Below are 27,378 nucleotides of genomic sequence, written 5' to 3' on the forward strand. Positions count from 1 at the left end.
GAGCGGCGGGGACACAGGATAAATGAGCGCGAGGAGAGCGGCGGGGACACAGTGAAAGAGCGCGAGGAGAGCGGCGGGGACATAGTGAAAGAGAGCGAGGAGAGCAGCGGGGGCACAGGGTAAAAGAGCGCGAGGAGAGCGGTGGGGACACAGTGAAAGAGCGCGAGGAGAGCGGCGGGGACACAGTGAAAGAGCGGTAGGAGAGCAGCAGGGACACAGGGTAAAAGAGCGCGAGGAGAGCGGTGGGGACACGGGTTAAAAGAGCGCAAGGAGAGCGGCGGGGACACGGTGAAAGAGCGCGAGGAGAGTGGTGGGGACACGGTGAAAGAGCGCAAGGAGAGCAGCGGGGACAGAGTGAAAGAGCGCGAGGAGAGCAGCGGGGACACAGTGAAAGAGCACGAGGAATGCGGCGGGGACAAAGGATAAAAGAGCGTGAGGCGAGCGCCGGGGACACAGTGAAAGAGCGCCGGGGACACAGTGAAAGAGCGCGAGGAGAGCGGAGGAGACACAGTGAAAGAGCGCGAGGAGAGCGGCGGGGACACAGGATAAAAGAGCGCGAGGAGAGCGGCGGGGACACAGTGAAAGAGCGCGAGGAGAGCGGCGGGGACATAATGAAAGAGAGCGAGGAGAGCAGTGGGGGCACAGGGTAAAAGAGCGCGAGGAGAGCGGTGGGGACACAGTGAAAGAGCGCGAGGAGAGCGGCGGGGACACAGTGAAAGAGCGGTAGGAGAGCAGCAGGGACACAGGGTAAAAGAGCGCGAGGAGAGCGGTGGGGACACGGGTTAAAAGAGCGCAAGGAGAGCGGCGGGGACACGGTAAAAGAGCGCGAGGTGAGTGGCGGGGACACGGTGAAAGAGCGCAAGGAGAGCGGCGGGGACAGAGTGAAAGAGCGCGAGGAGAGCAGCGGGAACACAGTGAAAGAGCACGAGGAATGCGGCGGGGACACAGGATAAAAGAGCGTGAGGCGAGCGGCGGGGACACAGTGAAAGAGCGCGAGGAGAGCGGCGGAGACACAGTGAAAGAGTGCGAGGAAAGCGGCGGGGACGCAGTGAGAGAGCGGCGGGGACACGGCGAAAGAGCGCGAGGAGATCGGCGGAGACTCAGTGAAAGAGAGTGAGGAGAGTGGCGGAGACACAGTAAAAGAGCACGAGAAGAGCAGCGGGGACACAGGATAAAAGAGCGCGAGGAGAGCGGCGGGGACACAGTGAAAGAGAGCGAGGAGAGCAGCGTGGGCACAGTGAAAGAGTGCGTGGAGAGTGGCGGAGACACAGGATAAAAGAGCGCGAGGAGAGCGGCGGGGACAGAGTGAAAGAGCGCGAGGAGAGCAGCGTGGGCACAGTGAAAGCTTGCGAGGAGAGTGGCGGAGACACAGAATAAAAGAGCGCGAGGAGAGCGGCGTGGACATAGTGAAAGAGCACGAGGAGAGCGGCGGGGACACGGGAAAAGAGCGTGAGGAGAGCAGTGGGGACACAGTAAAAGAGCGCGAGGAGAGCGGCGGGGACACAGTGAAAGAGCGCTAGGAGAGCAGCAGGGACACAGGGTAAAAGAGCGCGAGGAGAGCGGTGGGGACACGGGTTAAAAGAGCGCAAGGAGAGCGGCGGGGACACGGTGAAAGACCGCAAGGAGAGTGGCGGGGACACGGTGAAAGAGCGCGAGGAGAGCGGCGGGGACAGAGTGAAAGAGCGCGAGGAGAGCAGCGGGGACACAGTGAAAGAGCACGAGGAATGCGGCGGGGACACAGGATAAAAGAGCGCGAGGAGAGCGGCGGAGACACAGTGAAAGAGTGCGAGGAGAGCGGCGGGGACGCAGTGAAAGAGCGGGAGGAGAGCGGCGGAGACTCAGTGAAAGAGAGTGAGGAGAGTGGCGGAGACACAGTAAAAGAGCGCGAGAAGAGCAGCGGGGACAGAGGATAAAAGAGCGCGATGAGTGCGGCGGGGACACAGTGAAAGAGAGCGAGGAGAGCGACGGCGACACAGTGAAAGAGCGCGAGGAGAGCGGCGTGGACCAGGTGAAAGAGCGCGAGAAGAGCAGCGGAGACACAGTGAAAGAGTGCAAGGAGAGCGGCGGAGACACAGTGAAAGAGCGCGAGGAGAGTGGCGCAGACGCAGTGATAGAGCGCGAGATGAGCAGCGTGGGCAAAGGATAAAAGCGCGCGAGGAGAGCGGCGGAGACACAGTGAAAGAGCGCGAGGAGAGTGGCGTGGACACAGTGAAAGAGCGCGAGAAGAGCAGGGGAGACACAGTGAAAGAGAGCGAGGAGAGCGGCGGAGACACAGTGAAAGAGCGCGAGAAGAGCAGCGGGGGCACAGGATAAAAGCGCGCGAGGAGAGCGGCGGGGACACCGGATAAAAGGGCGAGGAGAGCGGCGGAGACACAGTGAAAGAGCGCGAGGAGAGCGGCGGGGACAGAGTGAAAGAGCGCGAGGAGAGCAGCGGGGACACAGTGAAAGAGCACGAGGAATGCGGCGGGGACACAGGATAAAAGAGCGTGAGGAGAGCGGCGGGGACACAGTGAAAGAGCGGCGGGGACACAGTGAAAGAGCGCGAGGAGAGCGGAGGAGACACAGTGAAAGAGCGCGAGGAGAGCGGCGGGGACATAGTGAAAGAGAGCGAGGAGAGCAGCGGGGGCACAGGGTAAAAGAGCGCGAGGAGAGCGGTGGGGACACAGTGAAAGAGCGCGAGGAGAGCGGCGGGGACACAGTGAAAGAGCGGTAGGAGAGCAGCAGGGACACAGGGTAAAAGAGCGCGAGGAGAGCGGTGGGGACACGGGTTAAAAGAGCGCAAGGAGAGCGGCGGGGACACGGTAAAAGAGCGCGAGGAGAGTGCCGGGGACACGGTGAAAGAGCGCAAGGAGAGCGGCGGGGACAGAGTGAAAGAGCGCGAGGAGAGCAGCGGGGACACAGTGAAAGAGCACGAGGAATGCGGCGGGGACACAGGATAAAAGAGCGTGAGGAGAGCAGCGGGGACACAGTGAAAGAGCGGCGGGGACACAGTGAAAGAGCGCGAGGAGAGCGGCGGAGACACAGTGAAAGAGTGCGAGGAGAGCGGCGGGGACGCAGTGAAAGAGCGGGAGGAGAGCGGCGGGGACACGGTGAAAGAGCGCGAGGAGAGCGGCGGAGACACAGTGAAAGAGTGCGAGGAGAGCGGCGGAGACTCAGTGAAAGAGAGTGAGGAGAGTGGCGGAGACACAGTAAAAGAGCGTGAGAAGAGCAGCGGGGACACAGGATAAAAGTGCGCGAGGAGAGCGGCGGGGACACAGTGAAAGAGAGCGAGGAGAGCAGCGTGGGCACAGTGAAAGAGCGCGTGGAGAGTGGCGGAGACACAGGATAAAAGAGCGCGAGGAGAGCGGCGGGGACAGAGTGAAAGAGCGCGAGGAGAGCAGTGTGGGCACAGTGAAAGCGCGCGAGGAGAGTGGCGGAGACACAGGATAAAAGAGCGCGAGGAGAGCGGCGGGGACATAGTGAAAGAGCACGAGGAGAGCAGTGGGGACACGGGAAAAGAGCGCGAGGAGAGCAGTGGGGACACAGTGAAAGAGCGCGAGGAGAGCGGCGGGGACACAGTGAAAGAGCGCTAGGAGAGCAGCAGGGACACAGGGTAAAAGAGCGCGAGGAGAGCGGTGGGGACACGGGTTAAAAGAGCGCAAGGAGAGTGGCGGGGACACGGTGAAAGAGCGCGAGGAGAGCGGCGGGGACACAGGATAAAAGAGCGTGAGGAGAGCGGCGGGGACACAGTGAAAGAGCGGCGGGGACACAGTGAAATAGCGCGAGGAGAGCGGCGGAGACACAGTGAAAGAGTGCGAGGAGAGCGGCGGGGACGCAGTGAAAGAGCGGGAGGAGAGCGGCGGAGACTCAGTGAAAGAGAGTGAGGAGAGTGGCGGAGACACAGTAAAAGAGCACGAGAAGAGCAGCGGGGACAGAGGATAAAAGAGCGCGAGGAGTGCGGCGGGGACACAGTGAAAGAGAGCGAGGAGAGCGACGGCGACACAGTGAAAGAGCGTGAGGAGAGCGGCGTGGACCAGGTGAAAGAGCGCGAGAAGAGCAGCGGAGACACAGTGAAAGAGTGTGAGGAGAGCGGCGGAGTCACAGTGAAAGAGCGCGAGGAGAGCGGCGCAGACACAGTGAAAGAGCGCGAGAAGAGCAGCGTGGGCAAAGGATAAAAGCGCGCGAGGAGAGCGGCGGAGACACAGTGAAAGAGAGTGAGGAGAGCGGTGGAGACATAGTGGAAGAGCGTGAGGAGAGCAGCGGAGACACAGTGAAAGAGAGCCAGGAGAGCGACGGCGACACAGTGAAAGAGCGCGAGGAGAGCGGCGTGGACACAGTGAAAGAGCGCGAGAAGAGCAGCGGAGACACAGTGAAAGAGAGCGAGGAGAGCGGCGGAGACACAGTGAAAGAGCGCGAGAAGAGCAGCGGGGGCACAGGATAAAAGCGCGCGAGGAGAGCGGCGGGGACACCGGATAAAAGGGCGAGGAGAGCGGCGGAGACACAGTGAAAGAGCGCGAGGAGAGCGGCGGGGACACAGGATAAAAGAGCGCGAGTAGAGCAGCGGATATATAGTGAAAGAGCGCGAGGAGAGCAGCGGGGACACAGGATAAAAGAGCGCGAGGAGAGCGTCGGAGACAGTGAAAGAGCGCGAGGAGAGCGGCGGAGACACAGTGAAAGAGCGCGAGAAGAGCAGCGGGGGCACAGGATAAAAGCGCGCGAGGAGAGCGGCGGGGACACCGGATAAAAGGGCGAGGAGAGCGGCGGAGACACAGTGAAAGAGCGCGAGGAGAGCGGCGGGGACACAGGATAAAAGAGCGCGAGTAGAGCAGCGGATATATAGTGAAAGAGCGCGAGGAGAGCTGCGGGGACACAGGATAAAAGAGCGCGAGGAGAGCGGCGGAGACAGTGAAAGAGCGCGAGGAGAGCGGCGGGGACACAGGATAAAAGAGCGCGAGTAGAGCAGCGGAGACACAGTGAAAGAGCGCGAGGAGAGCGGCGGGGACACAGGATGAACGAGCGCGAGTAGAGCAGCGGAGATATAGTGAAAGAGCGCGAGGAGAGCGGCGGGGACACAGGATAAAAGAGCGCGAGTAGAGCAGTGGAGACACAGTGAAAGAGCGCGAGGAGAGCGGCAGGGGCACAGGATAAAAGAGCACGAGGAGTGCGGCGGGGACATAGTGAAAGGGAGCGAGGAGAGCAGCGGGGCCACAGGATAAAAGAGCGCGAGGAGAGCGGCAGGGACACAGGATAAAAGAGCAAGAGGAGAGCGGCGGGGGCATAGTGAAAGAGTGAGAGGAGAGCGGCGGGGACACAGGTAAGAGCGTGAGGAGAGCCGCGGGGACACGGGATAAAAGAGCGCGAGGAAAGCGGCGGGGACACGGTGAAAGAGCGCGAGGAGAGTGGCGGGGGCACAGTGAGAGCAAGGAGAAGGTTGGGACACAGTGAAAGAAAGCGAGGAGATCGGCGGGGACACAGTGAAAGAGCACGAGGAGAGCGGCGGGGACTCGGTGAAAGAGCGTGAGGAGAGCGGTGGGGACACAGTGAAAGAGCGCGAGGGGAGCAGCGGGGACACCGTGAAAGAGCGCGAGGAGAGCGGCGGAGACACAGTGAAAGAGCGCGAGGAGAGCGTCGGGGACGCAGTGAAAGAGCGCGAGGAGACGGCGGAGACACAGTGAAAGAGCGTGAGGAGAGCGGCGGGGACACAGGATAAAAGAGCGCAAGCAGAGCGGCGGGGACACAGGATAAAAGAGCGAGAAGAGCAGCGGGGGCACAGGATAAAAGCGCGCGAGAAGAGCGGCGGGGACACAGGATAAAAGGGCGAGGAGAGCGGCGGAGACACAGTGAAAGAGCGCGAGGAGAGCGGCGGGGACACAGGATACAAGAGCGCGAGGAGAGCGGCGGGGACACAGTGAAAGAGCGCGAGGAGAGCGGCGGGGACATAGTGAAAGAGAGCGAAGAGAGCAGCGGGGGCACAGGGTAAAAGAGCGCGAGGAGAGCGGTGGGGACACAGTGAAAGAGCGCGAGGAGAGCGGCGGGGACACAGTGAAAGAGCGGTAGGAGAGCAGCAGGGACACAGGGTAAAAGAGCGCGAGGAGAGCGGTGGGGACACGGGTTAAAAGAGCGCAAGGAGAGCGGCGGGGACACGGTAAAAGAGCGCGAGGAGAGTGGCGGGGACACGGTGAAAGAGCGCAAGGAGAGCAGCGGGGACAGAGTGAAAGAGCGCGAGGAGAGCAGCGGGGACACAGTGAAAGAGCACGAGGAATGCGGCGGGGACACAGTGAAAGAGCGCGAGGAGAGCGGCGGAGACACAGTGAAAGAGTGCGAGGAGAGCGGCGGGGACGCAGTGAAAGAGCGGGAGGAGAGCGGCGGGGACACGGTGAAAGAGCGCGAGGACAGCGGCGGAGACACAGTGAAAGAGTGCGAGGAGAGCGGCGGAGACTCAGTGAAAGAGAGTGAGGAGAGTGGCGGAGACACAGTAAAAGAGCGCGAGAAGAGCAGCGGGGACACAGGATAAAAGAGCGCGAGGAGAGCGGCGGGGACACAGTGAAAGAGAGCGAGGAGAGCAGCGTGGGCACAGTGAAAGAGCGCGTGGAGAGTGGCGGAGACACAGGATAAAAGAGCGCGAGGATAGCGGCGGGGACACTGAAAGAGCGCGAGGAGAGCGGCGGGGACAGAGTGAAAGAGCGCGAGGAGAGCAGCGTGGGCACAGTGAAAGAGCGCGAGGAGAGTGGCGGAGACACAGGATAAAAGACCGCGAGGAGAGCGGCGGGGACATAGTGAAAGAGCACGAGGAGAGCGGCGGGGACACGGGAAAAGAGCGCGAGGAGAGCAGTGGGGACACAGTGAAAGAGCGCGAGGAGAGCGGCGGGGACACAGTGAAAGAGCGCTAGGAGAGCAGCAGGGACACAGGGTAAAAGAGCGCGAGGAGAGCGGTGGGGACACGGGTTAAAAGAGCGCAAGGAGAGCGGCGGGGACACGGTGAAAGAGCGCAAGGAGAGTGGCGGGGACACGGTGAAAGAGCGCGAGGAGAGCGGCGGGGACAGAGTGAAAGAGCGCGAGGAGAGCAGCGGGGACACAGTGAAAGAGCACGAGGAATGCGGCAGGGACACAGGATAAAAGAGCGTGAGGAGAGCGGCGGGGACACAGTGAAATAGCGCGAGGAGAGCGGTGGAGACACAGTGAAAGTGTGCGAGTAGAGCGGCGGGGACGCAGTGAAAGAGCGCGAGGAGAGCGGCGGAGACTCAGTGAAAGAGAGTGAGGAGAGTGGCGGAGACACAGTAAAAGAGCGCGAGAAGAGCAGCGGGGACACAGGATAAAAGAGAGCTGCGGGGACACAGTGAAAGAGAGCGAGGAGAGCAGCGTGGGCACAGTGAAAGAGCGTGAGGAGAGTGGCAGAGACACAGGATAAAAGAGCGCGAGGATAGCGGCGGGGACACAGTGAAAGAGCGCGAGGAGAGTGGCGGAGACACAGGATAAAAGAGCGCGAGGATAGCGGCGGGGACACTGAAAGAGCGCGAGGAGAGCGGCGGGGACACTGAAAGAGCGCGAGGATAGCGGCGGGGACACTGAAAGAGCGCGAGGAGAGCGGCGGGGACACTGAAAGAGCGCGAGGAGAGCGGCAGGGACAGAGTGAAAGAGCGCGAGGAGAGCAGCGTGGGCACAGTGAAAGAGCGCGAGGAGAGTGGCGGAGACACAGGATAAAAGAGCGCGAGGAGAGCGGCGGGGGGACAGTGAAAGAGCACGAGGAGAGCGGCGGGTACAGAGTGAAAGAGCGCGAGGAGAGCGGTGGGGGCACGGTGGAAGAGCACGAGGAGTGGCGGAGACACAGTAAAAGAGCGCGAGAAGAGCAGCGGGGACACAGGATAAAAGAGCGCGAGAAGAGCAGCAGGGGCACAGTGAAAGAGAGTGAGGAGAGCGGCGGAGACAAAGTGAAAGAGAGCGAGGAGAGCGGCGGAGGCACAGTGAAAGAGAGTGAGGAGAGCGGTGGAGACGGTGAAAGAGCGCGAGAAGAGCAGCGGGGACACAGGATAAAAGAGCGCAAGGAGAGCGGCGGGGACACAGTGAAAGAGCGCGAGGAGAGCGGCGGGGACACAGGATAAAAGAGCGCGAGTAGCGCAGCGGAGACACAGTGAAAGAGCGCGAGGAGAGCAGCGGGGACACAAGATAAAACAGCGCGAGGAGAGCGGCGTAGACACAGTGGAAGAGTGCGAGGAGAGCGGCAGGGACACAGGATAAAAGAGCACGAGGAGAGCGGCGGGGACACGGTGAAAGAGCGCGAGCAGAGTGGCGGAGACACAGGATAAAAGAGCATGAGGAGAGCAGCATGGACATAGTGAAAGAGCCCGAGGAGAGTGGCGGGGACACGGTGAAAGAGCGCGAGGAGAGTGGCGGGGACACGGTGAAAGAGCGCGAGGAGAGCAGCGGGGACACAGTGAAAGAGCGCAAAGAGCGCAGTGGGGACACGGTGAAAGAGCGCGAGGAGAGTGGCGGGGACACGGTGAAAGAGCGCGAGGAGAGCGGCGGGGACACAGCGAAAGAGCGTGAGAAGAGCAGCGGGGACACGGGATAAAAGAGCGCGAGGAAAGCGGCGGGGACACGGTGAAAGATCGCGAAGAGAGTGGCGGGGACGCAGTGAGAGCAAGGAGAAGGCGGGGACACAGTGAAAGAGCGCGAGGAGATCGGCGGGGACACAGTGAAAGAGCGACGGGGACACTGAAAGAGCGCGAGGAGAGCGCCGTGGACACAGTGAAAGAGCGCGAGGGGAGCAGCGGGGACACAGTGAAAGAGCGCGAGGAGAGCGACGGGGACACATTGAAAGAGCGCGAGGAGAGCGGCGGAGACACAGTGAAAGAGCGCGAGGAGAGCGGCGGGGACACAGGATAAAAGAGAGCGAGGAGTGCGGCGGGGACACAGTGAAAGAAAGCGAGGAGAGCGACGGCGACACAGTGAAAGAGCGCGAGGAGAGTGGCGTGGACACAGTGAAAGAGCGCGAGAAGAGCAGCGGAGACACAGTGAAAGAGAGCGAGGAGAGCGGCGGAGACACAGTGAAAGAGCGCGAGAAGAGCAGCGGGGGCACAGGATAAAAGAGCGCAAGGAGAGCGGCGGGGACACAGGATAAAAGAGCGCGAGGAGAGCGGCGGGGACACAGTGAAAGAGCGCAATGAGAGCAGCAGGGACACAGTGAAAGAGCGCGAGGAGAGCGGCGGGGACATAGTGAAAGAGAGCGAGGAGAGCAGCAGGGAAACAGGGTAAAAGAGCGCGAGGAGAGCGGTGGGGACGGGTTAAAAGAGCGCGAGGAGAGCGGTGGGGACACGGTGGAAGAGCGCAAGGAGAGTTGCGGGGACATGGTGAAAGAGCGCAATGAGAGCAGCAGGGACACAGTGAAAGAGCGCGAGGAGAGCGGCGGGGACACGGTAAAAGAGCGGTGGGGACACAGTGAAAGAGCGCGAGGAGAGCGGCGGGGACACAGTGAAAGAGCGCTAGGAGAGCAGCAGGGACACAGGGTAAAAGAGCGCGAGGAGAGCGGTGGGGACATGGGTTAAAAGAGTGCAAGGAGAGCGGCGGGGACACGGTGAAAGAGCGAGAGGAGAGCGGCGGGGACAGAGTGAAAGAGCGCGAGGAGAGCAGCGGGGACACAGTGAAAGAGCATGAGGAATGCGGCGGGGACACAGGATAAAAGAGCGTGAGGAGAGCGGCGGGGACACAGTGAAAGAGCGGCGGGGACACAGTGAAAGAGCGCGAGGAGAGCGGCGGAGACACAGTGAAAGAGCGGTGGGGACGCAGTGAAAGAGCGGGAGGAGAGCGGCGGAGACTCAGTGAAAGAGAGTGAGGAGAGTGGCGGAGACACAGTAAAACAGCGCGAGAAGAGCAGCGGGGACACAGGATAAAAGAGCGCGAGGAGAGCGGCGGGGACACAGTGAAAGAGAGCGAGGAGAGCAGCGTGGGCATAGTGAAAGAGCGCGAGGAGAGTGGCGGGGACACGGTGAAAGAGCGCGAGAAGAGCAGCGGAAACACAGTGAAAAAGTGCGAGGAGAGCGGCGGAGACACAGTGAAAGAGCGCGAGGAGAGCGGCGGAGACACCGTGAAAGAGCGCGAAGAGAGCGGCGGGGACACAGTGAAAGAGCGGGAGGAGAGCGGCGGGGACACAGTGAAAGAGCGCGAGAAGAGCAGCGGAGACACAGGATAAAAGCGCGCGAGGGGTGCGGTGGAGACACAGTGAAAGAGCGCGAGGAGAGCGGCGGGGACACAGGATAAAAGAGCGCGAAGAGAGAAGCTGGGACACAGTGAAAGAGTGCTAGGAGAGCGGTGGGGACACAGTGAAAGAGCACGAGGAGAGCAGCGGAGACACAGGATTTAAGAGCGCGAAGAGAGCAGCGGGGACACGGGCTAAAAGAGCGCGAGGAGAGCGGTGGGGATACGGGATAAAAGAGCGCGAGGACAGCGGCGGGGACACTGAACGAGCGCGATGAGAGTGGCGGGGACACAGTGAAAGAGCGCGAGGAGAGGGGCAGGGACAGAGTGAAAGAGCGCGAGGAGAGCGGTGGGGACACTGTGAAAGAGCGCGAGGAGAGCGGCGGGTACACAGGATAAAAGAGCGCGAGGAGAGCGGCGGGGACACAGTGAAAGAGCGCAATGAGAGCAGCAGGGACACCGTGAAAGAGCGCGAGGAGAGCGGCGGGGACATAGTGAAAGAGAGCGAGGAGAGCAGCAGGGAAACAGGGTAAAAGAGCGCGAGGAGAGCGGTGGGGACAGGGGTTAAAAGAGCGCGAGGAGAGCGGTGGGGACACGGTGGAAGAGCGCAAGGAGAGTTGCGGGGACATGGTGAAAGAGCGCAATGAGAGCAGCAGGGACACAGTGAAAGAGCGCGAGGAGAGCAGCGGGGACACGGTAAAAGAGCGGTGGGGACACAGTGAAAGAGCGCGAGGAGAGCGGCGGGGACACAGTGAAAGAGCGCTAGGAGAGCAGCAGGGACACAGGGTAAAAGAGCGCGAGGAGAGCGGTGGGGACATGGGTTAAAAGAGTGCAAGGAGAGCGGCGGGGACACGGTGAAAGAGCGAGAGGAGAGCGGCGGGGACAGAGTGAAAGAGCGCGAGGAGAGCAGCGGGGACACAGTGAAAGAGCATGAGGAATGCGGCGGGGACACAGGATAAAAGAGCGTGAGGAGAGCGGCGGGGACACAGTGAAAGAGCGCGAGGAGAGCGGCGGAGACACAGTGAAAGAGCGGGAGGAGAGCGGCGGAGACTCAGTGAAAGAGAGTGAGGAGAGTGGCGGAGACACAGTAAAACAGCGCGAGAAGAGCAGCGGGGACACAGGATAAAAGAGCGCGAGGAGAGCGGCGGGGACACAGTGAAAGAGAGCGAGGAGAGCAGCGTGGGCACAGTGAAAGAGAGCGAGGAGAGTGGCGGGGACACGGTGAAAGAGCGCGAGAAGAGCAGCGGAGACACAGTGAAAAAGTGCGAGGAGAGCGGCGGAGACACAGTGAAAGAGCGCGAGGAGAGCGGCGGAGACACAGTGAAAGAGCGCGAAGAGAGCGGCGGGGACACAGTGAAAGAGCGCGAGGAGAGCGGCGGGGACACAGTGAAAGAGCGCGAGAAGAGCAGCGGAGACACAGGATAAAAGCGCGCGAGGGGTGCGGCGGAGACACAGTGAAAGAGCGCGAGGAGAGCGGCGGGGACACAGGATAAAAGAGCGCGAAGAGAGAAGCTGGGACACAGTGAAAGAGTGCTAGGAGAGCGGTGGGGACACAGTGAAAGAGCACGAGGAGAGCAGCGGAGACACAGGATTTAAGAGCGCGAAGAGAGCAGCGGGGACACGGGCTAAAAGAGCGCGAGGAGAGCGGTGGGGATACGGGATAAAAGAGCGCGAGGACAGCGGCGGGGACACTGAACGAGCGCGATGAGAGTGGCGGGGACACGGTGAAAGAACGCGAGGAGAGGGGCAGGGACAGAGTGAAAGAGCGCGAGGAGAGCAGTGGGGACACTGTGAAAGAGCGCGAGGAGAGCGGCGGGGACACAGTGAAAGAGCGCCAGGAGAGCGGCGGGGACACAGTGAAAGAGCGGCGGGGGCACAGGATAAAAGAGCGCGAAGAGAGAAGCTGGGACACAGTGAAAGAGCGCGAGGAGAGCGGCGGGGTCACCGTGAAAGAGCGCGAGGAGAGCGGTGGGGACGCAGTGAAAGAGTGCGAGGAGACCGGCGGGGACAGTGAAAGAGCGCGAGGAGAGCGGCGGGCATGCAGTGAAAGTGCGCCAAGAGAGGGGCGGGGACACGGTGAAAGAGCGCCAAGAGAGGGGCGGGGACACGGTGAAAGAGCGCGAGGAGAGCGGCGGGGACACAGTGAAAGAGCGTGAGGAGAGTGGCGGAGACACAGTGAAAGAGCGCGAGGAGAGGGGCAGGGACAGAGTGAAAGAGCTCGAGGAGAGCGGTGGGGACACTGTGAAAGAGCGCGAGGAGAGCGGCGGGGACACAGTGAAAGAGCGCCAAGAGAGCGGCGGGGACACAGTGAAAGAGCGGCGGGGGCACAGGATAAAAGAGCGCGAAGAGAGAAGCTGGGACACAGTGAAAGAGCGCGAGGAGAGCGGCGGGGTCACCGTGAAAGAGTGCGAGGAGAGCGGCGGGGTCACCGTGAAAGAGCGCGAGGAGAGCGGTGGGGACGCAGTGAAAGAGTGCGAGGAGAGCGGCGGGGACAGAGTGAAAGAGCGCGAGGAGAGCGGTGGGGACGCAGTGAAAGAGCGCGAGGAGAGCGGTGGGGACGCAGTGAAAGAGCGCGAGGAGAGCGGCGGGGATGCAGTGAAAGTGCGCCAAGAGAGCGGCGGGGACACGGTGAAAGAGCGCGAGGAGAGCGGCGGGGACACAGTGAAAGAACGCCGGGGACACAGTGAAAGAGCTCGAGGAGAGCGGCGGAGACACAGTGAAAGAGCGCGAGGAGAGCGGCGGAGACAGTGAAAGAGTGTGAGGAGAGCGGCGGTGACACAGGATAAAAGAGCGCGAAGAGAGCGGCGGGGACACCGAGAAAGAGAGCGAGGAGAGCAGCGGGGACACCGAGAAAGAGAGTGAGGAGAGCGGCGGGGACACAGGATAAAAGAGCGCGAGGAGAGCGGCGGAGACACAGTGAAAGTGAGCGAGGAGAGCGGCGGGGACACCGTGAAAGAGCGCGAGCAGAGCGGGGGGGGACACAGTGAAAGAGAGCGAGGAGAGCGGTGGGGACACAGTGAAAGAGCGCGAGGAGAGCGGCGGAGACCCAGTGAAAGAGCGCGAGGAGAGCGGCGGGGACACAGTGAAAGTGCGCGAGGAGAGCGGCGGGGACACAGGATAAAAGAGTGTGAGGAGAGTGGCGGGGACTCAGTGAAAGAGCGCGAGGAGAGCGGCATAGACACAGTGAAAGAGCGCGAGGAGACCGGCGGGGTCGCAGTGAAAGAGCGCGAGGAGAGCGGCGGGGACACAGTGAAAGTGCGCGAGGAGAGCGGCGGGGACACAGGATAAAAGAGTGTGAGGAGAGTGGCGGGGACTCAGTGAAAGAGCGCGAGGAGAGCGGCATAGACACAGTGAAAGAGCGCGAGGAGACCGGCGGGGTCGCAGTGAAAGAGCGTGAGGAGATCGGCGGGGACAGTGAAAGAGTGCGAGGAGAGCGGCGGAGACACAGGATAAAAGAGCGCGAGGAGAGCAGTGGGGACACAGGGTAAAAGAGCGCGAGGAGAGTGGCGGGGACACAGTGAAAGAGCGCGAGGAGAGCGGCGGAGACACAGGATAAAAGAGCGCGAGGAGAGCAGCGGGGACACGGGGTAAAAGGTAAAAGAGCGCGAGGAGAGCGGAGGGGACACGGGATAAAAGAGCGCGAGGAGAGCGGCGGGGACACAGTGAAAGAGCGCGAGGAGAGCGGCGGGGACACAGTGAAAGAGCGCGAGAAGAGCAGCGGAGACACAGGATAAAAGCGCGCGAGGGGTGCGGCGGAGACACAGTGAAAGAGCGCGAGGAGAGCGGCGGGGACACAGGATAAAAGAGCGCGAAGAGAGAAGCTGGGACACAGTGAAAGAGTGCTAGGAGAGCGGTGGGGACACAGTGAAAGAGCACGAGGAGAGCAGCGGAGACACAGGATTTAAGAGCGCGAAGAGAGCAGCGGGGACACGGGCTAAAAGAGCGCGAGGAGAGCGGTGGGGATACGGGATAAAAGAGCGCGAGGACAGCGGCGGGGACACTGAACGAGCGCGATGAGAGTGGCGGAGACACAGTGAAAGAGCGCGAGGAGAGGGGCAGGGACAGAGTGAAAGAGCTCGAGGAGAGCGGTGGGGACACTGTGAAAGAGCGCGAGGAGAGCGGCGGGGACACAGTGAAAGAGCGCCAGGAGAGCGGCGGGGACACAGTGAAAGAGCGGCGGGGGCACAGGATAAAAGAGCGCGAAGAGAGAAGCTGGGACACAGTGAAAGAGCGCGAGGACAGCGGCGGGGTCACCGTGAAAGAGTGCGAGGAGAGCGGCGGGGTCACCGTGAAAGAGCGCGTGGAGAGCGGTGGGGACGCAGTGAAAGAGTGCGAGGAGAGCGGCGGGGACAGAGTGAAAGAGCGCGAGGAGAGCGGTGGGGACGCAGTGAAAGAGCGCGAGGAGAGCGGTGGGGACGCAGTGAAAGAGCGCGAGGAGAGCGGCGGGGATGCAGTGAAAGTGCGCCAAGAGAGCGGCGGGGACACGGTGAAAGAGCGCGAGGAGAGCGGCGGGGACACAGTGAAAGAACGCCGGGGACACAGTGAAAGAGCTCGAGGAGAGCGGCGGAGACACAGTGAAAGAGCGCGAGGAGAGCGGCGGAGACAGTGAAAGAGTGTGAGGAGAGCGGCGGTGACACAGGATAAAAGAGCGCGAAGAGAGCGGCGGGGACACCGAGAAAGAGAGCGAGGAGAGCAGCGGGGACACCGAGAAAGAGAGTGAGGAGAGCGGCGGGGACACAGGATAAAAGAGCGCGAGGAGAGCGGCGGAGACACAATGAAAGAGCGCAAGGAGAGCGGTGGGGACGCAGTGAGAGAGCGCGAGGAGAGCGGCGGGGACACCGTGAAAGAGCGCGAGCAGAGCGGGGGGGGGACACAGTGAAAGAGAGCGAGGAGAGCGGCGGGGACACAGTGAAAGAGCGCGACGAGATCGGCGGGGACACAGTGAAAGAGAGCGAGGTGAGCGACGGGGACACAAAGAAGGAGCACGAGGAGAGCTGCGGGGACACAGTGAAAGAGCGCGACGAGAGCGGCGGGGACACAGTGAAAGAGAGCGAGGAGAACGACGGGGACACAGTGAAGGAGAGCGGCGGGGACACAGTGAAAGAGAGCGAGGAGAGCGGCGGGGACACAGTGAAAGAGCGCGACGAGAGCGGCGGGGACACAGTGAAAGAGAGCGAGGAGAGCGACGGGGACACAGGATAGAAGAGCGGGAGTAGAGCGGCGGGGACACAGTGAAATAGCGCGAGTAGAGCAGCGGGGACACAGGATAAAAGCGTGAGGAGAGCAGCGGGGACACAGGATAAAAGCGTGAGGAGAGCAGCGGGGGCACAGGATAAAAGAGCGCGTGGAGAGCGGTGGGGACACAGTTAAAGAGCGCGAGGAGAGCAGCGGAGACTCAGTGAAAGAGCGCGAGGAGAGTGGCGGGGACACAGCTGCCGGAGAGGTGGCCTTCAGATTTGCGGTGGAGGCAGTGGCCAGGGGCCTGGGGACGGCCGGGTCTGGTGTCGGGTCAAGTTGCATTCCTTGAAACCAGAATTAAGCACATGACTTTTGGGTTGACACCTCCGACACCCGAGTCTACTTTAGATGGAGTGGGACACCAGAATACAAAGGAGGCTGGTGGGCTTTGAGTTAGGAGGTAAGTTTAACAAGTAGGACCTCAAAGGTAGTAATCTCAGGACTGCTACCAGTGCAACGAGACAGTCAGAGTAGAAATTCAAGAATAGTCAGAATGAATACGTGGCTTTAGAGATGGTGCAGGCGAGAGGGATTCAGATTTTTGGGACATTGGAATCGGTTCTGGGGGCGGTGGGACCATTACAAATCGGATGGTCTACACCTGGGCAGGACTGGAACCAATGTCCTAGCGGGTGCTTTTGCTAACACTGTTGGGGAGGTTTTAAACTAATGTGGCAGGGGGATGGGAACCAGATTAGGAAGTTAGAGGTCAGTAAAGAGGCAACTAAAGCCAGTAAGGTACGAGATAATAAACTCAATGTGACTAAGGGGAAGAGTAGGCAGGGAAGAGATGATGAACCCAAAAGGACAGGTGGTCTGAGGTGCATTTGTTTCAATGCGAGAAGTGTCGCAGGTAGGGCAGATGGACTTAGGGCTTGGATTAGTACCTGGGAATATGATGTTATTGGTATTACGGAGACTTGGTTGAGGGAAGGGCAAGACTGGCAACTAAATATCCCAGGGTATAGATGCTTCAGGAGGGATAGAGAGGGAGGTAAAAGGGGTGGAGGAGTTGGATTACTGGTCAGAGATGATATCACAGCTATGATTAAGGAGGGCACGATGGAGGATTCGAGCACTGAGGCAATATGGGTGGAGCTAAGAAATAGGAAGGGTGCAGTAACATTGTTGGGACTTTACTACAGGCCTCCCAAAAGCGAGCATGAAGTAGAGGTACAAATATGTAGACAGATTATGGAAAAATGTAGGAGCAATAAGGTGGTCGTGATGGGAGATTTTATCTTCCCCAACATTGAATGGGACTCATGTAGTGTTGGAGGCGTAGATGGAGCAGAATTTGTAAGGAACATCCAGGAGAATTTTTTAGAGCAGTATGTAAATAGTCCAACTCGGGAAGGGGCCATACTGGACCTGGTATTGGGGAATGATCCCGGCCAGGTGGTTGAAGTTTCAGTCGGTGATTACTTTGGGAATAGCGATCACAATTCCGTAAGTTTTAGAATACTCATGGACAAAGACGAGAGTGGTCCTGAAGAAAGAGTGCTAAATTGGGGAAAGGCCAAGTATAACAAAATTCGGCAGGAGCTAGGGAATGTGGATTGGGAGCAGCTGTTTAAGGGTAAATCCACATTTGAAATGTGGGAGTCTTTTAAGGAAAGGTTGATTAGAGTGCAGGACAGACATGTCCCTGTGAAAATGAGGGATAGAGATGGCAAGATTAGGGAACCATGGATGACGGGTGGAATTGTGAGACTAGCTAAGATGAAAAAGGAAGCATACATAAGATCATGCTTATGTATGATAAGCATGAAGCTTAAATCTGATGAAGCTTTGGAGGAATATCTGGAAAGTAGGACAAATCTCAAACGCGCAATAAAGAGGGCTAAAAGGGGTCATGAAATATCTTTGGCTAACAGGGTTAAGGAAAATCCCAAAGCCTTTTATTCGTATATAAGGAGCAAGAGGGTAACGAGAGAAAGGATTGGCCCACTCAAAGACAAAAGAGGGAATTTATGCGTGGAGTCAGAGGAAATGGGTGAGATTCTTTCTGAGTACTTTGCATCGGTATTCACCAAGGAGAGGGACATGACGGATGTTGAGGCTCAGGATGGATGTTTAAATACTCTAGGTCAAGTCGGCATCATGAAGGGGGAAGTTTTGGGTATTCTAAAAGGCATTAAGGTGGACAAGTCCCCAGGTCCAGGTGGGATCTATCCCAGGTTTCTGAGGGAAGCGAGGGACAAAATAGCTGGGGCCTTAACAGATATCTTTGCAGCATCCTTGAGCATGGGTGAGGTCCCGGAGGACTGGAGAATTGCTAATGTTGTCCCTTTGTTTAAGAAGGGTAGCAGGGATAATCCAGGGAATTATAGACCTGTGAGCTTGACGTCAGTGGTAGGCAAACTGTTGGAGAAGATACTGAGGGGTAGGATCTATTCACATTTGGAAGAAAATAGACTTATCAGTGATCAGCAGCATGATTTTGTGCAGGGAAGGTCATGTCTTACAAACCTAATAGAATGCTTTGAGGAAGTGACAAAGTTAATTGATGAGGGAAGGGCTGTAGATGTCATATACATGGACTTCAGTAAGGCGTTTGATAAAGTTTCCCATGGCAGGTTGATGGAAAAAGTGAAGTCGTATGGGGTTCAGGGTGTACTAGCTAGATGGATAAAGAACTGGCTGGGCAACAGGAGACAGAGTAGTGGTGGAAGGGAGTGTCTCAAAATGGAGAAAGGTGACTAGTGGTGTTCCACAGGGATCCGTGCTCGGACCACTGTTGTTGGTGATATACATAAATGATCTGGACGAAGGTATAGGTGGTTTGATTAGCAAGGTTGCAGATGATACTAAGATTGGTGGAGTTGCAGATAGTGAGGAGGGTTGTCAGAGAATACAGCAAAATATAGATAGATTGGAGAGTTGGGCAGAGAAATGGCAGATGGAGTTCAATCCAGGCAAATGCGAGGTGATGCATTTTGGAAGATCTAATTCAAGAGCGGACTATACGGTCAATGGAAGAGTCCTGGGGAAAATTGGTGTCCAGAGAGATCTGGGAGTTCAGGTCCATTGTACCCTGAAGGTGGCAACGCAGGTCGATAGAGTGGTCAAGAAGGCATACAGCATGCTTGTCTTGATCGGACGGGGTTTTGAGTACAAGAGTCGGCAGGTCATGTTACAGTTGTATAGGACTTTGGTTAGGCCACATTTGGAATACTGCGTGCAGTTCTGGTCGCCACATTACCAGAAGGATGTGGATGCTTTAGAGAGGGTGCAGAGGAGGTTCACCAGGATGTTGCCTGGTATGGAGGGTGCTAGCTATGAAGAAAGGTTGAGTAGATTAGGATTGTTTTCGTTGGAAAGACGGAGGTTGAGGGGGAACCTGATTGAGGTCTACAGAATTATGAGAGGTATGGACAGGGTGGATAGCAACAAGCTTTTTCCAAGAGTGGGGGTGTCAATTACAAGGGGTCACGATTTCAAGGTGAGAGGGGAAAGTTTAAGGGAGATGTACGTGGAAAGTTTTTTACGCAGAGGGTGGCGGGTGCCTGGAACGCTTTGCCAGCGGAGGTAGTAGAGGCGGGCACGATAGCATCATTTAAGATGCATCTGGACAGATATATGAACGGGCGGGGAACAGAGGGAAGTAGATCCTTGGAAAATAGGTGACCGGTTTAGATAAAGGATCTGGATCGGCACAGGCTGGGCGGGCCGAAGGGCCTGTTCCCGTGCTGTAATTTTCTTTGTTCTCCAAGTTATTCTCAGAACCTGGTTTCAGGGACGAGGGACTTCCTTCTACTAAATCTTTGCTGCACCCTCTCCAGTGCCTTCTGCCCAGTTCCTGGAGTCTGGTACCCAGAGCTGGATTCACCATTGAACTGGAGGCCCCCACCACCTGGCCTGGGAAATCCCACCAACTGTCCTGGCTTGACACAATTCACACCTCTTTAACCTGGGGTTACCCCATCTCTGGGTCTGTAAAGATTTAATCACCTGCTAATGCTCGTATTCCAAGCATTGTCTGGCATCTTTGAATTTGTCTATATATATGTTTCTGGAACAGACCTCTTCATTCACCTGAGGAAGGAGCAGCGCTCCGAAAGCTAGTGACATCGAAACAAACCTGTTGGACTTTAACCTGGTGTTGTCAGACTTTTAACTATCCTGATTTACCACAATAGCACACCATTCCGATTATTACAGATTACTGTTAATTCCATCTGTAATTTGCAGTTTCTGGTCTTGCACATGGCAGCTCTGTGGCTTCTCGGGGGAAACTTTGAAACTGGAATAGATTAAATACTTTGGTTGTTGGATGATTTGCAGCTAGTTTAAGTCTTGTTCTCAGACTGTCTGATGACTGGTTCTGACGGATCGGTCGGGTCTGGGGTCGGCCGGGACTGGGGTCGGCCGGGCCTGGGTTGACTGGGGTCGGCCGGGCCTGGGGTCGGCCGGGCCTGGGGTCGGCTGGGCCTGGGGTGACTGGGGTCGGCCGGGCCTGGGGTCGGCCGGGCCTGGGGTGACTGGGGTCGGCCGGGACTGGGGTCGGCCGGGCCTGGGGTCGGCCGGGTCTGGGGTGACTGGGGTCGGCCGGGCCTGGGGTCGGCCGGGCCTGGGATGACTGGGGTCGGCCGGGCCTGGGGTCGGCCGGGCCTGGGTTGACTGGGGTCGGCCGGGCCTGGGATGACTGGGGTCGGCTGGGCCTGGGGTCGGCCGGGTCTGGGATGACTGGGGTCGGCCGGGCCTGGGGTCGGCCGGGCCTGGGGTGACTGGGGTCGGCCGGGCCTGGGGTGACTGGGGTCGGCCGGGCCTGGGGTCGGCCGGGCCTGGGGTCGGCCGGGCCTGGTGTGACTGGGGTCGGCCGGGCCTGGGGTCGGCCGGGCCTGGGGTCGGCCGGGCCTGGGGTCGGCCGGGCCTGGGGTGACTGGGGTCGGCCGGGCCTGGGGTCGGCCGGGCCTGGGGTCGGCCGGGCCTGGGGTGACTGGGGTCGGCCGGGCCTGGGGTCGGCCGGGCCTGGGGTCGGCCGGGCCTGGGGTGACTGGGGTCGGCCGGGCCTGGGGTCGGCCGGGCCTGGGGTCGGCCGGGCCTGGGGTGACTGGGGTCGGCCGGGCCTGGGGTCGGCCGGGCCTGGGGTCGGCCGGGCCTGGGGTGACTGGGGTCGGCCGGGCCTGGGGTCGGCCGGGCCTGGGATGACTGGGGTCAGCCGGGCCTGGGGTGACTGGGGTCGGCCGGGCCTGGGGTCGGCCGGGCCTGGGGTCGGCCGGGTCTGGGGATAATGAAGTCGCATTCCTTGAAACCAGAATTAAGCACATGACTGTTGGGTTAACACCTCCGACACCTGAGTCTACTTTGGATGGAGGGGGACACCAGGATTCAAAGAAGGTTGGTAGGTTTTGATCCCATTTGTCAAGTATTAAATGTAGAGACAGGCAGTCTGACAACTCGATGGTCTTTAGGTGTTGGCCCATCCTTAAGCAATGAGATGAGAATTCCACAGGTGTTTGCGAGAACCTCGTCTATGTTCACATTTAGTTGGGTATTTGCTGGAGAATTCAGTGTCTGATCAGATGATTTATGGCGGCCATCTTAAGAGCTTGTTGTGTCCGATGTTTGGGCATATTGACTGTTCCTAATATGCAGATGCCTGTAGTGGCCATTATCGCACTCTTTGTTCTTTTTAAACTGTCTCCCATGTTATTACAACCAAAAATGTTTTGCTTCACACTCTCTGCATTGAATTTAGTCTTCCACCTGTGTCTATGTTTGAAGTCTCTCATTATCCATCTGATGGTTCAAAAATAATATGTTTTGTGACATAGAATCACAGAATCCGTACAGTGCATAAGGAGGCCAATCGGCCCATCAAGTCTGCACCGACTCTGTGGTAGAGCACGCCACCCAAGCTCACTTGTCTGCCCTATTTTGACAATCCCTTAAACCTACCCAACGCACCCCTGGACACTAAGGGCAGTTCAGCGTAGCCAATCCACTCGATGCCGGGTGTTCCGTCCGCTTTCATTCCTTTTTTGTGTTTCCGTCGCGGTTTAATACAACTGAACGTCTCGCTCGGTCATTTCAAAGTCACCACATTGCTGTGGGTCTGGAGTCACGTGTAGGCCAGACCGGGTAAGGGCGGCAGATTTCCTTCCCTAAAGGACGTTCGTGACCCAGATGGGTTTGTACAACAATTGACGATTGCAGATTGAGTTTAATCCCATCGCCTGCCGTGGTGGGATTCAAACACCGGTCCCCTGACCATGACCCTGGACTTCTGGCTCACTGGTCGAGTGACCACTCTGCCAACGCCTTTAGTTGGCTGTAAACACTTTGGAAATGCTGGAAGGTGCTATAGAAATGCAAGTATCATCTGTTTTTCTGTTGATTCCAGGACAGCGATACAGGAGGTGAGTGTGCGATTCGCTCAGACTCCCCGAGGGAGCTCGTCCGCCTACGGCGTGCTGACTGCAACAAGCAACATCCCTGGTTGGCAGGTTTGTGGGTCAGAGGGGGTATGGCAGGACTCACCCACCTCCCTGTGCTTCCTGAACTGCACTGACCTCTGGTCCAGCAACACCTCAACTTCACAGCTTACTTACAACTCCTTCCACAACCTCCCCTCCTTTCCCTGAAATCTCCTCCAGCCCCAAAGCCCTTAACTGCCTCTGGAACCCCCTCCGACCCCTCGCTGGCTCTGGTACCCCTTCCAGCACCTTGCTGCCTCTGTAACCCCCTCCAGTCCCTCGTTGACTCTGGAACCCCCACCGATCCCTCAGCCGCCTCTGGAACCCCCTCCGGCCCCTCTCTGACTCTGGAACCCCTCCGGCCCCTCGCTGACTCTGTAACCCCCTCCGGCCCCTCGCTGACTCTGTAACCCCCTCCGGCCCCTCGCTGACTCTGGAACCGGCTCCGGCCCCTCGCCGACTCTGTAACCCCCTCCGGCCCCTCGCCGACTCTGTAACCCCCTCCGACCCCTCGCTGACTCTGGAACCCCCTCCGGCCCCTCGCTGACTCTGGAACCGGCTCCGGCCCCTCGCCAACTCTGGAACCGGCTCCGGCCCCTCGCCGACTCTGGAACCCCCTCCGGCTCCTCGCCAACTCTGGAACCCCCTCCGGCCCCTCGCCGACTCTGGAACCGGCTCCGGCCCCTCGCCGACTCTGGAACCCCCTCCGGCCCCTCGCCAACTCTGGAACCCCCTCCGGCCCCTCGCCGACTCTGGAACCGGCTCCGGCCCCTCACCGACTCTGTAACCCCCTCCGGCCCCTCGCCGACTCTGGAACCGGCTCCGGCCCCTCGCTGACTCTGGAACCGGCTCCGGCCCCTCGCTGACTCTGGAACCGGCTCCGGCCCCTCGCCGACTCTGGAACCGGCACCGGCCCCTCGCCGACTCTGGCTCCGGCCCCTCGCCGACTCTGGAACCGGCTCCGGCCCCTCGCCGACTCTGTAACCCCCTCCGACCCCTCGCTGACTCTGGAACCCCCTCCGGCCCCTCGCTGACTCTGGAACCGGCTCCGGCCCCTCGCCAACTCTGGAACCGGCTCCGGCCCCTCGCCGACTCTGGAACCCCCTCCGGCCCCTCGCCAACTCTGGAACCCCCTCCGGCCCCTCGCTGACTCTGGGACCCCCTCTGGCCCCTCGCCGACTCTAATCCCCTCCGGCCCCTCGCTGACTCTGGGACCCCCTCTGGCCCCTCGCCAACTCTGGGACCCCCTCCGGCCCCTCGCTGACTCTGGGACTCCCTCCGGCCCCTCGCCGACTCTGGGACCCCCTCCGGCCCCTCGCCGACTCTGGGACCCCCTCCGGCCCCTCACCGACTCTGGGACCCCCTCCGGCCCCTCGCCGACTCTGGGACCCCCTCCGGCCCCTCGCCGACTCTGGGACCCCCTCCGGCCCCTCGCCGACTCTGGGACCCCCTCCGGCCCCTCGCCGACTCTGGGACCCCCTCCGGCCCCTCGCCGACTCTGGGACCCCCTCCGGCCCCTCGCCGACTCTGGGACCCCCTCCGGCCCCTCGCCGACTCTGGGACCCCCTCCGGCCCCTCGCCGACTCTGGGACCCCCTCCGGCCCCTCGCCGACTCTGGGACCCCCTCCGGCCCCTCGCCGACTCTGGGACTCCCTCCGGCCCCTCGCCGACTCTGGGACTCCCTCCCGCACCGCTCCCGGTCATACCTCTGATCGCCATTGGAGGATGTACTTTCAAAAGCCCCACAGGATGTTTATTTTATCTTCAATTCCCACCACCACCTCCCCACTTCAGAATAGGTTGACCTGAAACAGAAATGTGGGGCGGGATTCTCTGACCCCGGGCCGGCCGAGGGGGTCCCCGGGGGGGGGGGGGTTACGTGATTCACGCGACGCCGGTCCACCCATTCCCCGGTGACCGGAGAATCGTCACCGTTGGTGTTGGCACGCCGCTGGTCGGGGATCTACACCGCGATTCTACGCGTGGGATGGGCCGAGTGGCCGCCAAGTTCGGCCAAATCCCGCTGGTGGCGTTCACATGTGGTCTGGCCGGGCGGGTCTGGCCGGGCGGGTCTGGCCGGGCGGGTCTGGCCGGGCGGGTCTGGCCGGGCGGGTCTGACCGGGCGGGACACTTAGCCCCAGGATCAGAGAATCCCGCCTGTGCTTTTCAGCTCACAACATGAATAGCAATGACATTTGGGACATTATTTCTTTTTGCAATCACAACTTGCAGGCAAAACTTTACTTTGTAATCTGAGACACTCCGCCCAGCTCCCAGGAACTGATGTTAAAAATGTTTCGCTGACTGCAAAGAAAGATCCAGAGGTTTGGTCGTCCACAGGAATGACCTGTGACCTGTATCGTTTGTGCCGAGATTTGCACTGTGACAATATTGAGGGAAGCGCGATGACTTTTGTGTCCCTTCTGTTACAGAGCAGATCCCAGAGGACTGCATTGTGGGAAACCAGCTGACCCTGGTGACTGACCCAGAGTTTCCGGAAGCACCGTCTCCAGATCCATTCACAACCCCAGGGAACACAGCCCAAGCCAGACCACATATCTTTGTCTCTAAAACGGTAAAAGGACACACACTCTTAATTGGCCGATTAGGAAAGAGACAAGCTCGTGTAATGTGTTTCTTCACGAATCGAGAGGGACAGAAATCCGGAAATTAAGGGCCTGTGAGTTTAACATCTGTCACAGGGAAAATGTAAGGTTCTGGTCACGATGTGATGAGGCATAATCAACATTGCCGGTGAAAGGGGATATTGTGCTGAGTGAATCTGAATTTTGAGGAAGGAGCCAGCAGGGCAGATAAAGAGGAGCTTGCGTACTTGCATTTCCAAACGGTATCTGCGGCCCAGCACAAGTTCCGATTACGTTTGTAGGAGGGTGTTACGGACAAGGGGGTTATTTAAACTGCTCCAATTTCCCCGCTCACTACCCGCCCGTGATCAAAGCTGTTTCTCACTCTGATTTCCGGTTTATAAATGGTGGGGAACACGACCGTTACTGTGCATCAGGGGTGGGATTTCCTGCAGCTGTGCTGGACCTTGGTGAGGCCACATCTGGAATACGGAGTAAAGTTTTGAACTTGTTATTTGAAAGAGTATATAATAGTGTTGGAAGCAGTTCAGAGAACATTCACTCAACTAGTCCCTGGGATGAGGGGCTTATCACAGATAAGGTGGGCCGGTATCTATTGAAGTTTTGGGGAATTTACGACAATGTTTTTTATTGAAACATTTTCATGTGTCAGACACGCCATCTCCACCCAACAAAAGAAGTTAAAAACAATCTAAAATTTAAACAAAAATGCAGAATTTTCCAAAGATTAATGGCAGATCAAATGGTTGGACAGAATATAAAGAATAGCAAAAAAGATCTAAAATATTAATAACATCGGGGGAAATTAGAGACCGAGAAAAGGCTAGCTACAAATTTAAAGAGAGCTGGTAAGAATTTCTACAGCTATTTAAAGAGGAAATTAGTAAAGCGAGTGATAGCCCAGCAGAGAGTAAAGATGGAGAATTAATAATGGAGAATAAGGAAATGGCAGGTCACCACCGGGGATGCAAATAACATCCCAGACATGGGAAACCGGGAAGGGATAATGTGGAGCTCGGATCACAGTCAGATCAGTCAGGATATTATCAAATGGCGGAGGAGGGGCCGGCGGAGGAGGGGCCGGCGGGGGGAGGGTGGAGGGGCCGGCGGGGGGAGGGTGGAGGGGCCGGCGGGGGAGGGGCCGGCGGGGGGGGGGGGGGGGGGGGTGGAGGGGCCGGATAGGGCCGTGTGAAATACTGCCCCCTGGTGTCTCCCACACCACAGTGCCAGTTGCCAGTTTTAATTGGGTCTTTCCTTTGCCTCGGTCAGTGAGCTGCAGGTCGTGTGTTGTTTGAAGTTGCCTTTTCTTGTCCCTCAGATCATTATGCCGGAGGTGTGCGTTCCCTGTGGGAAACGGATCAGATTCGGGAGGATGGCTTTAAAGTGTCGTCGCTGTAACGTGGTGACCCATCCAGACTGCAAAGATCGCTGCCCGCCAATCTGCGCCCCCAATTTCACTGTGACCTCGGTGAAAAATGGTCAGGTATGGACACCGGGAACAGTTTCCCCCTTGCAGGCTCTCTCGGGCATCAACAACTAGACAGGGAAGATGTTCCCAATGATGGGTGTGTCCAGAACCAGGGGTCACAGTCTGAGGATTCGGGGTAAACCATTTCGGACAGAGATAAGGAGACATTTCTTCACACAAAGAGCGGTGAGCCTGTGGAATTCATTCCCACAGGAAGTAGTTGATGCTAAAACCCTGAATATATTCAAGAGGCGGCTGGATATAGCACTTGGGGAGAATGGGATCAAAGGCTATGGGGAGAAAGCAGGATTAGGCTATTGAGTTGGATGATCAGCCATGATGGTGATGAATGGCGGAGCCGGCTCGAAGGGCCGAAAGGCCTCCTCCTGTTCCCATCCTCTATGTATCTAGGTATCTATGTACATTTCTGTAGCATTGAGGAAGGAGCTACACTCCAAAAGCTAGTGATTTCAGAGAAACCTGTTGGACTTTAACCTGGTGTTGTAAGACTTCTTACTGTTTCTGTAGCCTGGTTAACTTCAAAAAATGTCTCTAATACATTGAATGGACCATTTCAAACAATCTAACCCGGGATCAAAGCAAAATACTGGAGATCTGAATCATAAAAATGCTGGATAAACCCAGCGCATCTGTGCAGAGAGTCACTGAGTGAGCGTTTCAAGTCTGTTGGTGAATAGTCACACGGACTCGTACGCACAGATGCAATAGGAGAAGTAGACCGTTAACACCCGCCTTTGATTCCTTTGCCCAACAAAAATCAATCTACCTCCACCTTAAAAATATTCACTGACCCCTGACCTCCACCACCACCTGAGGCAGAGTTCTAAAGTCACAGAAACCTCCGAACATTTCTGCTCCTCTATTCACAAAGGGCAAAGGGCCACCTCTAATTTACAAACCGTCCCCCTGGTTCTCGACTCGTCCAAAAGACTCGCCATTCTTTCTACGTCCACCTTGTTGCCACCGTTCAGAATCTTTTCAACTTCAATCAATCACCCCTCACTCGTCTGAGCTCCAGTGGAAACCAGACCAGGCGGCCCTGTGTAACTGGACATTAGCATCTCCTCTTTTTACAAAGGATAATATTCCATAATATTAATGACTTGCCGTACCGGCACACTAACTTTGACTCCTGCACTAGAACACCCAGGTCCCTCTACACTTCAGAGTTTCATAGATGTGGCGCACAAAGACTCCATGAGACAAATAGAGTGAAGTCGATGAGGTTTTATTAAGCGTGTCTGTTCCCCAGCAGCCCGATAGTAAACTGGCCTGCGGGGGAAGGCACCGGCTTCTTATACTTCGCCTTCAGGGCGGAGTATGAGGTCAACGGCCAACCAGGACCCGGGATCTGTCAGCCAATGACATTAGGGCTTCCAGTCCCACATGACCCCCAATACATACTACCACATTCACCCCTTGTCAAAAATGAACCCGGCGGGGTGATGCTTCG

At 58.5% G+C, this 27,378-nt stretch overlaps 1 protein-coding gene across 1 annotated transcript in view; it reads left to right on the plus strand.

Annotated features, from left to right (window-relative positions):
• The window catches only part of LOC140385698 (rac GTPase-activating protein 1-like), a 135,589-nt gene that overhangs the window by 67,877 nt on the left and 40,334 nt on the right, over positions 1 to 27,378 (plus strand). Inside the window, exons 5-7 of the mRNA XM_072468126.1 lie at positions 21,758 to 21,773; positions 24,263 to 24,405; positions 25,755 to 25,919. Coding sequence (XP_072324227.1) covers positions 21,758 to 21,773; positions 24,263 to 24,405; positions 25,755 to 25,919 — 324 coding nt within the window. The remainder of the gene's footprint in view (positions 1 to 21,757; positions 21,774 to 24,262; positions 24,406 to 25,754; positions 25,920 to 27,378) is intronic.

The sequence above is a fragment of the Scyliorhinus torazame genome, chromosome 2, assembly GCF_047496885.1.
Source record: "Scyliorhinus torazame isolate Kashiwa2021f chromosome 2, sScyTor2.1, whole genome shotgun sequence".
In the NCBI taxonomy this organism is placed as follows: domain Eukaryota; kingdom Metazoa; phylum Chordata; class Chondrichthyes; order Carcharhiniformes; family Scyliorhinidae; genus Scyliorhinus; species Scyliorhinus torazame.